The sequence below is a fragment of the Dermatophagoides pteronyssinus genome, unplaced genomic scaffold (genome assembly GCF_027571235.1).
Source record: "Dermatophagoides pteronyssinus isolate colony J.1.1.1.1 unplaced genomic scaffold, Derpt_VIB-CSIC_2022.12 sq0001, whole genome shotgun sequence".
Classification (NCBI taxonomy): domain Eukaryota; kingdom Metazoa; phylum Arthropoda; class Arachnida; order Sarcoptiformes; family Pyroglyphidae; genus Dermatophagoides; species Dermatophagoides pteronyssinus.
Genome location: NW_027461525.1, coordinates 3,202,491 through 3,219,327, shown reverse-complemented (window position 1 = coordinate 3,219,327; position 16,837 = coordinate 3,202,491). Strand labels below are relative to the sequence as shown.

Genomic DNA, 16,837 nt, shown 5'->3' with positions numbered 1-16,837 from the left:
CGCTCAATTGTCAACTGTAATGATAAATAACTGCAATTATTATTTTTGTTTTTTTGTGGCCTTTTTTGAAATGTAGGCGTTTTTATCGGTTTGTTCTGTTTTATTTGTCCAAAATGATCAAAGTAATTCAATCGATAATCAACACTGTAACTAAATGACAAGATCGATAGCAGAAATGAATTTTTTAGACAAACATGAATGTAAAATATGGATAAAATGCAAAAAATATAAATATTTTCTTAATCTTATAATCTTTGAAACAACAATGAAAATTTGGAATAAGATTATTATTATCTTATTAATTATATATCATATGACGATGATGATGATTAGATCATTTTTTGACCTTGTAAACGTATCCAATTGAATTTAGATTCAACTTGATTTTCTGTGACTTTTTTTCATAAATGAGAACCATCCAGAAATATTTTTGTTATTATGTGTAGACTTTTGATCCAATGGATTGAATCATTTTCATTTACACACATACACCGACACACATAGATGAATTATATTTTGTGAATTTTTTTCCTTTTCCAAATAAATAAATTTATGAATCATATTCTGATAAATAGATTCACCAATGTGAAATAGAAGCGGAATCGTTTTTTTGAAAAAAATTTCGAATGATTTTATTTATTATGTTTTGAAAAATTTCATTTCATATAGAAATTCGAGCCTCAGCTTACATAACAACTCATGAATAAAAATAAATTGAGCTGAAATCATGATGTGTACCTTCAAGCGATATTTAAAATTATCACGTAAACTTGACCATTTGGTTTTTAATATTAGCCATCTGAAATCTATCATGTCAATTCGGACCATTGTTTTCCTTTTCTTCTTCGCTCTCCTTTTTTTTGGTTTGGCTGTTTACATCATTATTCAAAAATTACATTGCTCTAGTTTTTCATGAAATGTGATAACGAAAAAAAGTTTGATGTATTTGATGGATATAAAATTGTATACATGCGTTCAATGTATGCAATTTTAACAAAATTTATATCAATCAATTGTTTGATTTTGGTCAAAATAAAATTATTTGTCGAGAGTAAATGTTCGGTAAAAAAATTAGATTGGTCATACTCTCACATAATATGATTGAATGACAATATGATACATATGGAAATTCGAATCTCAAATAAAGAAATTTTGAAGCATATGAACTTTGAAATTTGAATCACCATTTACAGATGTTTTTTTCTTTCTTTGATGCTTATCAATGATCGATCATTTGAATGATATTCAGGATCACATTTTGTTTGCCAGGCCTGTTTTGTCTATATGGTATTGATCATTTGTTTCTAAGATGATCATTTTCGAATTCGATTCATTTGTTTGTTTGTTTGTTTGTAAATTGAGAGATGGAAATAGATAATTAAGGCCAAAATTATTATATTTTTCAACATAAGTATCCTGTTTTTTAAAAAGGAAAAAATGTCTAAAAGTTCTTTAATGATTGTGATAATGATCATTATCATCATCTTTGGCAATGAACAACCTTATTTGAATTTATAAACTACTCTTTTTTCATACAACAAATACATCTGAATTGTCCAAATGTTGGCCAATTGTAAATTTATAATTTTTTTTTCATTTAAATTGTTTTGCTTCAAACAATAATGTTCATCAACTTATTGATTTAATGAAATCATGAAGCAATTTAATCATCACGAAGGATGGACACTCCCTCACAAATGAATGATTGCGTAGTGGATGATGATCATGATGATAATGGCGGCCGGCAAAGCTAATAAAACTATTAATTTGTTTTTGGTTTTTTTTATGAATTTAACATTGTAGACATGTAGATGGATGTGTGCGTAAATGAATTTTTATTTTTATTTCAAAGAGAAATGTCCGATATTTGATCACTTGCCCAAAGGTTTGATGATGTTTATAAAATCGTCACTATGTGTTAGAAATATAGATTATCCTTCCGGATGATATATGTGTTGTTTGTATCAACTTCCGAATTTGATTTGTTAATCACTTGTTATTGCTTCGTTTTTTTGTTTGTTTGTTTTTAAGATTAAATTTTCATTTTTAATATTACGATTTCTGAGTATCGAATAGATAATGATTTAAAATATGTCACCATTTTATTATGGAGATTGTTGCCATCATCATCTGAAAATCAGCTACTCTATAATATTTTTTCACTTTTTTCTATTTGACCAGAAAATTAATGATCACCATCATCAAGTGGACAACAAAATAAAGGTAGCAACAAGTTTTTGCTGGAACACTAATATATTATGACAAACTAAGTGTTTAAATGAATCTTGTGTGAAAAGGATTTTCAATTTTTTCTTTAATTTTAACTTTCTATTCTATGTATTAGATGACAAAATTTGAGATAATGATGAGAAACGAGTTTCCCTTGTTATATCCTTAGGTTATTGGATTCTATTTTTATTGTCAAAATTAAAAATCTTGATTCTTTTCATCCCTGCTAGATGACACTTTTTTCCTACACTTACTCGCAATATTCAAAAGCGTTCAATAATTCTTTGCCATTTTCATTCGTGAAAAATGAGATTATAATCTTTTATTGACTCAAATGAGCCTCAATTTGAAATTCTAATATATTTATGTCTTATAAATAGATCAAGGCTATAAGAGAACTATAAAATTATTTGATCGATTTATCAGCATCCAATTTTTGTAGCTAATAATACAAGCACAAGCATTCTGTGTATTTCAATTTAAATTTTCACAATATTTTTGTAACATTTATTGTTTCCATGGCCATAATGAATCTATTCAAGAATTTGGTGACGACTGTAGTTTCGTCATCAATGTTTGCAAGATTAACAATTATTATTGAGAATTTTAGGTACTAGACACGTAATTTTTCGTTGATTCTCTTTCCGGATTCTAATTTCACCTTGCCAACTTTTTATCTATTCACCTCTTTAATGCGTAAGCACTTCTATATGTTTTTAATGTTGATTAAGATGATCAAAGAAACAAGAATATGGCAACTGTTCTTTTGGTTTCTGGTTTCATTATTTTGCGCATTGTGAATTTGAATAAATTTTGATTATTCATTGTTATCATTATCTTGGAACAAAATCTAGGCTAATCTATGATTTAAAGCAAAGCATTCAATAAATGATGTTTACCTCTGTTCTCATATTTCTTCTGTAATTTGACATTACTGCAGTTAAACCCAAGTAAAAAATGAGGAAGAATTATTTAAGTGAAAAAAAATCTAGAACAGCCATAAAAAAACCATATTTACACGGTTGATCGACCCTTCCAAAAACAATCATCAACATTTATTTTTGTTTCAATGAATTTACCAGTTTTTTCCACGATTATCATTAATATTCAATGTGACCTTGTTTTTCTATTGTTTAATCTTTATGGAACAAATTTTCTATCTCAATTCTATTGTCTTTTGCTGATTTTATCTTTTTAAGCAATTACAATACGGTACAATTAATTGTTCGGCCATAGCCATCCACAAGATATATTTTGTTAGCCTGTAGAAAAATTAGTCTACCGGTATACATGGTTGGTAAAAAAAATTATCGATTGTGTTTGGTTGAATGAATTTTTTCAGTCACCTGTTTCGCTCTCATTCATTCGGTAAATAATTTGTACGAAAAAAATACAACCATCTTATGAGTGGATGTTGATTTCATGTTCCTTTACTTAGTTGATTTTTCTTTTCTTTTCTTTTTTGTCGATCCATTTGATTTGATTTGATCTAACTAAATTCAGCCTAAATTGAATTATGGCTGTTGAATAACAAAAACTGGTTCTCATCATCATCATCATCATCACCATCATGTCATGTCATTTCGTGTCGTCAGGTTTTATTCAATCATTTCATTTATCCTTGACAGAGTTTTCTTTTTTTTTCTATTTCATTCTCTTTTTTTGAAAAAACCAGCACTAAAAAGCATTTTATGGCGCCATTCAAGCCAAAAACCATATCATCGATCTTTACCTGTCCGTGCCATCATCATCATTATTTTAGTGTCACAAATATATCCAGATGTTTTGTTTTTCGTTTCATACTGTCAACTATTACCATATTAAAATCTCCGACATATATTAATGACGTTTATGACAAGTTTTCATTTGAACTAGTTTTCTTTCTCTTTATTTCAATTTGGTTTCTGGTTTGTCTTTCTCTTGTTCCAGGTTTCTCTTCCTCCCTCTCTCTCTCTTTCATTTGTTCAGTGTTATTTACAAAATAGTAAGCAATATAGAAGGTGTTCATGGTTCGACCTAATATTGCAAAGTTCTAGGGATTATTTTGGCCTTCCTATTCGATCCATAATGTGTCTATGGTAATTTTTCCAGTTTTTTGTTTTAAAAATGCGCAAAATCAAAGATGATCTACAAAATCTGAATTTTTGGCCCCATATCTTACAATTATAAAGCTATATATACAACAAAAGCTGGATACACAAGGGGGTACAACAGAAAAAAAATTCGAAACCTAACAAAATCCAAAAGATTGAAGATACATCGATATGAATGAATGAATGACGCCCCATTGTAAATTGAAACTAAATCTATTTGTATATTATATAGAAAAATATGAAACATGAACACACAAGCGTCATATATACCCACGTAAATACATATAGCTAAACACGATTATTATCTGTTGACGAAGTGGTATGTGAAATTCAATTTATGATGAACATTTCAATAGTACATTCCATTGAAAAAAAAGAGAAATAAAGAGAAAAATATAGAGAAACATTAGGCAAAAGAGAAACAGAATCATTACAGTTACATGAAACATCTGAAAGTGAAATTAAAGACTGTTTTTTTTAAGTTTCTACCGCTGCCAATTTTACAATGTGGCTCCTTTTTCTCGAGTTCGTTCTCTTCAATGGCAGCCAGGATACAATTTGGATTTTTCCATGTGTATGTGTAGATCCAAAAAACTACTAGCTAAATAGGATACTATATTGCGTATTTGTATGTTGTTGTTATATGTTCTGCATGTTGATGTTAGTGTTTGTGTCACAGTCAGATACGATGACAACGGCAATATTTGTAGTATTTTTGATGGCTAAATTGTATTGATCAATCATTATCTTCGACAAACTTGTATCAATTGTAACTGTTATCAATCACTGTTACTGTGCTGACATTGTTGTGGTATGATTTTGAAGGGTCCAGTTTGAATTTTTTTTTAAATCTCTGAAATCCAGATTGTTTGGATCATTTTCATCATGTTTGGTGATCGTTTGTGTTTTATGTGATTTTTTTCCTCATTTTCATCTCAAGATAGAACATCAAAACAAATAAAACATCCAGAAAAAACCTTCAAACATCAATCGATCACCCAAAAGGAAAAAGAATTAACAAATACAACAAAATTTTCATTAACAATGTTGTGAATGTTTGTGTTTATTTGATAACCTTCTGATAGCAAATTTCCTTTTGTATATGAAATGCCACATCCTTGTTGGTCATCCGTTTTCTTTCTAATCAAATCGCCATTGTAATGATGATCATATTCGTTTTCTAAGCCTTGAATTAACAAATTATTGTGTCAAATGATCAACGCCACTGATTTTTTTCTCTATTGTTCATATGATTCTTATTATTGGACCGAGCATAGAAAAAACATTGAATTTATAACAAGTAAGTCATGGTTATATGATTGTTTGTTTGTGTTTGTATTGTACTGTTTGATGATTATTTTAAAAAAATGATAATGGAAAAAGATAATGGCACCAATATTGACCATTAAGTTTTGAACATTTGACTTGTCATTACATCATATAGTATTTTCTTGAATATTTGCGTAGGTTTTTTTTCAAAAATATTATGTATTTCTCCATATTGTGTGTGGATCATTTTCATTGAAGCTATGATCAATCTCATTGCAAATGTTTTTTTCTATTTCTTTCGTTTCGGACAATGTTCACAAGTTTCACAATCACTTCAATATGCTAAATTTTGTTTGATGATTTTTTTCCAAATAAATTCGTGTCGTAAAAATAAGGAAAAAAATTGACAGTCATGTCGATATCACTTTCATGTAATGTTGATGATTTATTTTTGTATAGCCATGATTATAAAAGCCAAAATTTTAAATAGCTACCACGATTCTGATAGCTAGCTAGATCTGTGATAAATCTTCATATGACGTCGGCTCATCCTTTCCATTATCGATGATGATGACAACAACAACAGCATAAAAAGTTTCACATTTATTGTTGTCAATTTCATGTTTATCCTTTTGGTTATGACAATATTCAAATCGAATCCTTTTCAACTGAATAATGGAAAAATGTTTTTAATTTTTTTAGGGAAAAAACGACTAACACTTTCACAAATTGATGTTCACCATCAAAAAAAATGTAAACATTTAAAACATCATCATTTAAATTTTCTTTCATTTATTATTGTGTTTGGTGATTATTCGTTTCAAAGATAGTAAGACAAGCCAAAGATTGTTTTAGCCTTTTTCCTTCATGTTGTTCGTACATGTTTACCGTTACAGGAAGCAAAGATTTTGATCTTCAACAACAACAAAATAATAATAATAATAAGTTAACTTATCCTAGAATGATAACGAGGATCGAAAGAAATGGAAAATTATTTACACATTGAACATTGTTGAATAAGAATTTTTCAACTATTGATAAATCATATTCATTGCTTATAAACAATTGAACATTTCTGTTTTGTTTTGTGGGTGAAAAGTTTTTTGTTTCAAAATAATTATCATAAATAAATAATCATAAAATGTTTTGTGTGCCTTTGATTTCAAAGTTATATGAGAATCTGTTTATTTGCCATATGCAACAGTAGTTCATTATGGAAACAAAAACAAAATGATTTATTCTCATTATCTTGATGACAAAATTCAAAATGAAACATTAAAATAAGATGAGATTATTTTCAATTCGTGGGATGATTATCTTTATGATATTCATCTTGTTTTTTTTTCTCCGCTTCCTTTTTGTTTGGTTTGTAAGATTTAATTTTATTGAAAAATTTGAAAAATTGATGATAGATTTGTCTTCATTTGTTATTTTTTGAAATATATTTTCAATTCGGAATTTGAAAACTTTATCTAAAATCGTGTCTCTATTGACGACGATGTAAGATCTGATCAGTAAATCACGACATGTTCATTATGCTGAATTTATTCGGCTATACAGTTATTATTGATATTGTCATCATAGATGTGTGATAAGATTTTAAATTTTTTTCTGATAGAAAGATGGTTAAAACAATAAACAACAACGATTAATCAAAACTAATTGATTCAATGAAATCATTTCATATAAAACAATGAAAACGATTTCTTTTTTTAGTTTCAATTCCATATGATCGAAATGAAAATATATTTTGTTCATAAAATGATCATCAATATTTTTATTTTTGTTTTATTTTGTTAGAAAAACCAGTTTTATATGGTCTGCTTAATGATGATGATTATTATTATCCTCATTTTCTAAATAAAATCTAACATGAATTGATGGCAATCAATGTCATAATTATCGGTTGGTTGATTGATTCAATTTGATTTCTGATTGTGAACAAAAAAAAAAATTAGAAAGAATTGTCAATTTAATTCATTCCTAATGAAAAATTATTGTAGATGTAATGTATGTAGTCAAATATTTTTTCTTCCAATTTCTCTTTCAAACGTTTTCAGAAAAAAAAAAATTATTTTGTTTTTTTTTCTCGATCTGGTACCGTGATTGATTCGAGATCATCTGATTTCAAATAGAAACATTAATCAATCAATCAATCGATCGTTCCATTAGAGTTCAAAGATCCGATCATTATAATAATGGGGAAGAGTTTGATGTTTGTTGTTATTTTTTTCATTGATTGAATTTTTGTAATTCAAAACCCCATTCATCATTTCTTTGAATACAATTGGTATTTGTGTGTGTGTCTTTTGGCTCGCATGTATTGTATATATACAATGAAACATGGCTTGGATTTCACTTCAACATCGACATTTCTCTATTGCGACTAATTGAATTTATGTGCGTGCGTGTGTGTATTTTGGCCGAAAGGGAAAATATTTTCGAAAATCGTGTTATACAAAAAAAAATCTCATGACAATTGTATGGTTTCAATCATCATAGTTTTTACAATAATAAATAATCAAAATTGTCGTTATTTGGAAAAAAAGAACGAAAAACGGAACTGGTGTCGCAGCAGCATAAGGAAGCTATCCTGTATGGTTGTTTGTCGTTGTTGTTGTTATGTTTTATGGTGTGGTTTAAATTTTTCTTTGACACTATAGAATAATAATAAAAACATTTTAATAACTACCAATGGCAAGAGTAAAATATTTATTCCATACCTTGTTTTTCATTGACCTCAGGTAGTCATGTATGTGATTGTTGCAAACGATCGCAAAATTTGAAATAATGAATAAAAAATTTCTATAGAAAAAAAATTAATCACGATGACAAACCAGAAATTAAAATCAATTTCCTCATCATTATTATGATATAATATCATTTTGTTTTTCATTTAATAATTACAAATAAATATTTTTTGTATCTGACCGTGATTCCTTTCATAATTGATCAATTTTCAATTTGAATATATAATTCGCCATTTCATTTTTCCGTTTCATGTAAATTGATCGGAAATTTTCTTTTTTTTTATTACAAATTAACAGTCATTTTGTTTTGCCATAGTTTTTCAAATTTATTATCTATAAAATATAACCATTCATCTAATTATAGTAGCAAAATATAAGCTTACCAGACACCAACAATCAGAACTTTTCTATTTTTATCAATCATTGTAGATGAAAATTCTCAATCATTTAATAAAAAACAAAAAGAGAAGACAATGATCCAAAATAGTAAATTATTCAATCGAAATGTAGATGTCTTGCTGAGAAAGTGTGTATTTTTACAATCGAACTGAACGGAATTAATAAACTTGAATTGTTGAAAAGTTTTTTTCTTTTGACAAGATCTTTTTTGAGAAATTTTTCTCTCTTTCAGCTATTTTAATTGTTTCCCTTTAATCATTATATTGATATTGGTCTGAAAATCGACCAGAACAGGCTAAACATATTTCATATTCATATTTTGAATAAGAATTAAATTGAGCCGATAGAAAATCAAAACAACAAAATCATGATGACGTTGGTGTTTTTTGACTTGTTTGTTAAACTATTTAAATTGATGGACAGGGAAAAAATCAAATAACCATTATTATGATTTCATTTAACAAATGTATAAAATTAACAAACAGGATGTACAATTATTTCCAAACAAAACAAAACAAAAGTTTAAAGGAGAACCTATCTATTTTCCAAAGTGAATTTCATATCTCAAAACATGCACCTGTATGAAAAAGTGTTGATTATTTCAATCATGAATGTTCAAATTTTCAGGATTTTGTTGTTGTTGTTGTTGAATATCTCATTATGATTATTGTTTTCCTTTTTTGCTTATTGTACAAATACAAAAGGCAAGAAATGAGCCGAAAAAACTTTATTCGGTAAATGATAATGATCTGATCATTTCTCATCATTATCAGTAGTTGTAGTTTTATCTTGCAATGGAAAAAAGGATCATAGCTCACACATGGCACGCATAGACAGATTCTTAAAGGTTGAATGTTATATAAATATAATTCGATTGAATAAAATTCTGGTATCCGCCAATAAGATAGGTTTGTAATTGTCATTGTCTTGATCGTCGTTGCTATGATGCTATGTTGCTACATTTTATACATTAGAATTTGAGAATAAAACTACTAATAATGACAATCAAAGCAGAAAAAAGTTTCAAAAAGAGTTTTTTTTTGTGGGCTGCTGGACCATTTCAACATGTCAGCCATTTTTTTCTTGATCACATTCATGCTAAAAATAAAATGTTTCGATTTTTTTATTTGGTGAATTTTCCTTATTATAAAATTTGACATTTTGGTTTCAGTTTGGCATATTTCATGATTGCAATATGTCGACAAATTGTTGGTCATCGTGATAATGTTTTTAGTTGCAATGCATGCAATCGAAGATAATAAATAGTTTTGAATTATTTGATTGTCATTGTTATTGTTATCAGGTTCGATTATATGAATTCAATAACTAAACGAAATTGTATGAAATAGCTAATCTCTTTTATTTTCTTAAATTGAAAAAAGAAACTAAGTTCATTTATTAAACTGAATTTTCTTATTTAAATTTTTTTAAAGAAATTAAATTGTATAGATTAGAATGAAACCCAATCATCTTGTCTACGACAGTGTCCAAACCAATATTAATCAAAATAATCAGACCACATTATATCATCCATTTTCATTATCGACAAATCTTATTAATAGAAATAAATCGGCAACAATTGGTGACATATTGAAAATCAACTCCGATAAAACGACAAATGACGATGACAGCAACAGTGGTATGGTGTCAATTGATGATGATGATGAAACGTCTTCTTCACCATTACCATTATCATCGTTATCTGATTTTGATCGATTTATAATTGATAATGGATCTGGTGCGGACCCTGGTGTAAATAGTCAACTCGATTCTGCTATTGAACATCAACTTGTAATAAATTCTTCATCAATATCGTCGGATTGGAATGATTGGATTTCAAATTCTGCTGGGGTTACTTTGATGATGGATGCTGAAACTACAACATTACCACCATCATCCCTATCGTCAGTGACACCAACATTTTTGCCTAATTCAAAAACAATTCTTAAAATTACGACCACACCAATGAATTCTTCAATAATGACGGCATCCTCAACTGAAACACCTCAAATCGTATCGTCATCATTGAAAAAACAATTATTGATCTCAAATACTTATCATCACCTCAGCAAGCACAATTCCTCATTATCAAAATCATCGAATTGGTTGGCTATGAAACCAAATGCTATAAACATAGATTCATCCATGCAATCATCGGATAAGAGTACAAATCATCTAACGACGATAGCAACAATAGCGAATTCAATTTCGGCTGCCTTTCTACCTACACAATTACAGTCACAAACAGTAAATCGAACAATCAGTTCTCAACCTGGTTCAATAGCAGCTGGTTCGATCGATTATGTTGTCGATACACCACCACATTCATTACCTGGATTTCCTACAAGTTCAGGTACCAATGGTTCCGGTGAAGATGATGATTATTTTACTGATTGGTCAACTACTCAAGATTATCAATTTTTGATCAATCTTTCCATCGGTAAGTTATTTAAAAAATTGAAAATTTTATTCGAAATCAATTCTTGACAAACATACATTCAAAAACAGGCGGAATCATTATAACCACATTCGTATTATTATTATTCCTATTATGGTTGTGTTGTTCGAAGAATGATCGTGATCAATATAGTGAGTGTGAAATTATTTGATTAGTCTTTGATAATCTATATTGTTTATTATTTATTCGAAAAAAGGTATTAGAAAAGTGCCTGGCAATAATCATCATCGACATCATCGTTCAAGTATTAATACATCATCATCGGATAGTATCAACACTGGTATTAGCGTTAATGTTTGTAATAATGATGTATTATCCAAACGACGATCAAATTGTTCTTTATACATAAGTAATCCAAATTCTGAAGATTCACAACCAGATATACCCGGTGGAACCTTAAGCAATAATAATAATAATAATGGTTCAATCATATTTCAAAATCAATTAGCTGATCATCAACATCATGCGAATAGCCATCATCATCATCATCATAATTATACAAATAAACCAATTACTACTATTATCAGAAAGGTAAGTTTTTGAAATAAAATTATACAGCAAAAAAAAATCCTCACAAAACGTGTGCGTGATTTCGTTCGTACGTTTATTAAAAAAAAGTTGAAAAAATCCCAAGTTTATATCCAATGTTTCTTTATTTTCAATCATCATTATTGCCATTTTCTGAACACACACACACACACAGATCATTCGTTTGTTGAAAGATTTATTTTTGTTAGGAGGCACTTTCGCTATCACACAAACAATTTCTTGACAAGACAAGTTGTTGATGATGATCAGATGTATTTTAAGTTTTTTTTTGTTTCGTCGTAACTTGACGCGTTTTTTACATTCATTATGATTTTCAATGTCATTGAATCGGTTTTTTCTCTTGTTCGTTTGTTTTTTTATGAATGCAGCTTTGCATTATTATATTATGAGGATTTTACTTTCATCAATTTTAGCATAGGTTTTTTATTTATTTTGATAGATTATTTATCAATATTTAATCAATGAATAATTTTATGATTCGAAAAACTTTGAAACATCACATCAAGTGAAAAGAGTGTCCACAAAGTTATTGATAGTTGATGATGATGTTCAATGTTGTCGAATAATAATCTGTTGTTAAAATCGACATTTATGTCATTGTCGTCATTACATTCGACACTTTTAATGTCCTCGAAACTTTTTTTTTAATATTTCGTCTTAATGTAATTGTGGATATACACTTGGAAAACTTGAATTATTTTCAATCCAATCAGATAGCGGCAAAATATTATTTCTACAAATGCATTGATATATTCGTTGTGAATTTATCATTTGAATCTTCTTGATCACTTTACACATACATTTATAGTCGCGTACACCTGAATAATCCTTACATGACAAGAAATGGTGCAAAACAACATATAAGCAGCGACACTATAATGAAAATTCTTCAATTAAATGAAAATTTAGAATCTTGAAAAAATCTGAAGCCAAAAGCACCCTCTAGCCAAACAATTTTCTTATAGACTTGCAAAAAAAATCAATGCAAACCAAATCTATTCATCATTTTTTACAAATCTAGTAATGGAAAAACAAACATCAAAAAAATATCTTTCCATACAAAAAACATGAATAAAATATTGTAAATGAATATTTTCCCTAAACATTATACACCATAAGTAATTTGATTATTTGTTTGAATTTTCTTTTTCCAACAAAAATATTCGTCAGCAAATCATATTATTATCATAAAGAATCATTATCTTGTCATCGTTATTTCTTTTTTTTTCTGCTGGCATTTGAAATGGTCGAAAATTAAATTTAGAATCACCATTCTTATTACAATTATTATCCGATTGTAATGTAATCCCTGTAAGTGATTGTATACGGATCTTGTAAATCTGTATTCATCAGCATGGTTTTCCAAAATCCTTCGACCATAATAATCCATTATCTAAATTACATTTTATGTCAATCTTTTCGACATTCATTCACAATTTTCTTAGTTCTAAGATTAGAAAAAAATGAAATTATAAACAATAATCATAGACAACAAGAAAAAAATACTATCGCTGTGATTTTGGTGTTAATTTTAAAGGCTTTCCCGTATATCCTTAACTCGTTCGCTACCAGCGCTTGAGAAACAAATCTTTAACCACAGCCCATTGAATTTTTTATAATAGAACTTTGAATGGCAATGATTTTAAAACCAACGCATATTTGTAAAAATAATTATATAAGAAATTTGAAAAATCTAATTGATAAATAAATGTAAAATCTTAAACGACGAGTATTTGCATTTATGTAAAAACAAAAACGACGCAAATTTGATCAAATGTGAATACAAAAACCAAGCATATTCGATCTAATGTAAAAACAAAAACGACGCATTTTTGATCAAATGTGAATACAAAAACCAAGCATATTCGATCTAATGTAAAAACAAAAACGACGCAAATTCGATCAAATGTGAATACTAAAACCAAGCATATTTGCTTAAATGTAATACAAAAACGACGCATATTTGCGTCGTCGGGCTCAAAATAAAGAACTAAAACGACGCACATATGCGTCGCTGGTAGCGAACCTGTTAAAATAGTTTGCATATGAAATTATCGACGTTTTCGTGATCTGATGATGATGATGATGATCTCGATCATTTAAATGAAAATCTAGTTTTAAGATTTAAAAAATCCATGATAAGCCCTTTCAGATTTTTGTCTGCATTCAAGAAAAAAATAAATTTGAAAAAATTGAGAGTGATATTCAAATAATGATGTGACCAGATGATGATGATTAAGGGGATGAAGGTAATTAAAAATGATAAAATTACAGCCATCATCATCATCATTATCATGTCATAGTTAAATATATTTACACATAGAAACAAATTCGAAAAAATAGTTTCAATGAACTTTTTATGATTATATAATGGTGACGATGACATAGATAATACTCACTCATTTGAATATATCCTGCATATAATTCAACAAGTGATGACATTCGTTTGTTTGTTTTACCAACATGATCATTCAAATTATCTTTTTTTTTCTGTGACAAAAAAAAATTGAGTAAATAAAAGTCTGAAAACAGTAATATAGCTTGAAAAAACTTTCAGGCGAATAAAAAGATGTAATAACCTGATAAGAATGAATATATTCCTTGACATTGTGACCCATTTTGTTTGTATATTTTACAAAACAATTTATCTATTTATTTTCTTTGATTTCATTCATTATTTAATAAAAATATTTACATGGACATTGATAATATTGTCTATCCATCAATATTAGTCAATGTTTTTTTTGATCAAGACAATCTAAATAAACCATGAAAAAAAAGTTTTGATGATCAAAATTTTTAAATTATTTTCTTTTCAATTCTATAGTATGATGTGGAATGCGGTAATGATGGTGATGGAAACAGCAATGATTCTGGCCATAGTTTTGATGCCATATTTGATTCGGAAAAATTCAAAGCCATCTCGGTTGATCTACATGATCAAAAACAGAGAAGAAGATCAAATGGTTTTCAATTGGCAAGAAATTTAGCCGCTTATTGTGAAAATCAACATTTACAATCTACAAAGGATTCAAAACGCATGTCGAATACTGGTGATCTCAAAATGATTAATAAAATCGATCCATCATCAACAAATACAACGATGACAATCTATGATTATTATGATAATAATACTGATCATCAAATGATTGGTCGTTCAAGAACATTACCATGGCCAACCAACGGAAATTCAACTTCAGCCGATGAGCCTGAAGCTAAACTATCTGATGATAACAAACATACATCGATTTCATCGTTATTTACAAGGACACCGATTGATGGACAGGTAAAATTAAATCATTAAAAATCAATCAACATTGAATGAATGTTTTTTTTTTTGAATCTAATTCGTGTATCATTTTTTAAAACTGAACCAATTATTTATATAGGTGAATTTTACTAAAAAACGACGAAATCGTATGCATAATGATAGTGCAGCAGCCATTGCAATGAATCGTAGTGGTCTTTTACAATTAATTTCTCATGATACTAAAGATACTGGTGATAATTCTAACCAACGGAATCGGATGATGTTGATGGCCAAAGCATCACCAGATGCACTTCTTACTTATTATGAAAAAATGACCCAAATGAATTCAACATGTTGTGATACAAACACTGAAAGTTGTACGAGAAAGAATAATGATCAACAAACTATAGATTCAACATTATCAAATCAAAAACGTATACATCAGAATAGTCCGGAAACAAGTTCTGGTGATAGTATCATACTTACTGGCGGTAATAATACAATGACCGGATTATCATCAACAACATCATCATCGCCACCTATTGTCGTCTATAATCAACGAACTGTCTTATAATAATAAAAAATTTTATTAAGATGATCGTTGAACAAAATATATTTTGTGATTATCTATTTTTCAAGAATTTCAGAAAAAATTATTTAATTTTTAACACTTTGCGCTCGGCGGCATTTTTCGAACAGCTGAGTCGTTGTTACGATAAAAATTTTCGATTTTAAACAATCATGTAAACACTCATAATCATACATATCGAATATTTTAACATTTGTACAGAATGATAACACATACACGCATATTAATTATTATTTATGAAAAAAAATGTTATGAAAATATTACTCATGTAGAATACCTGGAAAATTTTATCAAAAAATGAAAAGAATTTTTTTCCACTAAAAAAATACCATGTATGGATTTCAGAAATTGTTTTTATTTTGTAGATTTTCAAAAATCTTCAGAATACACACCAAACTTTTTCTAATTGAAAACATTATCATCATTTTGATTTGCTCAAAATGATCATTTTCAAAAGCCAATTCAATAAGAAGAATTAAGGAAATTTTTTTTACCATTGTCTTCTTGATCAGTTTTTTTAAATTATTGTTATGATGCTCTATTTTGTTGTCATTTCAAATTGCTGGTCCTTAATGTTGGTGTTTTTTCGATTATTATTATTTGTTATTTTTTGTTTGTATACACAAAAGTCGAAAGTCAATTGTTTTATTGTTATTTTTTTAAAATCATTATTTCTTCTCGAATATTGTCCAGAAACTAAGTCAGACAATTTTTTCTGTGACAACATTTAACAACGATAACGATGACGAATAACAATTGATAGCGAAAGCTGAAAATACAGTCTTATTTGAAAATAACAATGATAATTACACAATTGAATCGTTTGAATAATTTGATTTTCTTTGTTAATTTTTGTTCGAATTTTATCTCGTATTTTTTTGCCGCTATAATTATTCGATTTTTTTTTGTTGACATATAGTGCTGCGATCTGTATTCGTGAATTATGATTTTCGAATTAAATTTCAACTATTCTATTCATGTTAAAATAGTCATTTTTATAGTAATTGATAGTAGTATGATGATGAGTCAACAATGTGAATTGTCATTGTCGTTCTTACATTTGGGAATGCTTCTACCCTAAATTTTGGATCTTATCACGTGACTAATGAATATTTTTTATAGTTTCCGTTTTTTAAAGATAAATTTCTACCCGTGAAATGGAATCCTGGATCAATATGATTTTTTGAATCAATTTTTATTCGCAGTTTTCGATAATGTTTCACCACCTTAAACATCTGTAATGATAAAAAA

At 28.2% G+C, this 16,837-nt stretch overlaps 1 protein-coding gene across 1 annotated transcript; it reads left to right on the top strand.

The window, feature by feature from the left end:
• The first annotated feature begins 4,875 nt into the window (after nucleotides 1-4,875).
• Nucleotides 4,876-16,405, top strand: LOC113793193 (uncharacterized). The gene is made up of 6 exons (XM_075823557.1): nucleotides 4,876-5,622; nucleotides 10,174-11,180; nucleotides 11,249-11,329; nucleotides 11,395-11,729; nucleotides 14,575-15,033; nucleotides 15,137-16,405. Exons 2-6 carry the CDS (start codon nucleotides 10,196-10,198, stop codon nucleotides 15,569-15,571), a joined length of 2,295 nt encoding a protein of 764 aa, XP_075679672.1. The 5' UTR covers nucleotides 4,876-5,622; nucleotides 10,174-10,195; the 3' UTR covers nucleotides 15,572-16,405.
• Nucleotides 16,406-16,837: the final 432 nt, after the last annotated feature.

Bases quoted from the DNA above. Each gene is read 5' to 3' on its own strand.
- LOC113793193 (XM_075823557.1), top strand. From the start codon at position 10,196: ATGAAACCCAATCATCTTGTCTACGACAGTGTCCAAACCAATATTAAT. The intron at 11,330-11,394 runs GTGAGTGTGAAA...ATTCGAAAAAAG, and splicing joins GAATGATCGTGATCAATATA to GTATTAGAAAAGTGCCTGGC. The intron at 15,034-15,136 runs GTAAAATTAAAT...TTATTTATATAG, and splicing joins GGACACCGATTGATGGACAG to GTGAATTTTACTAAAAAACG.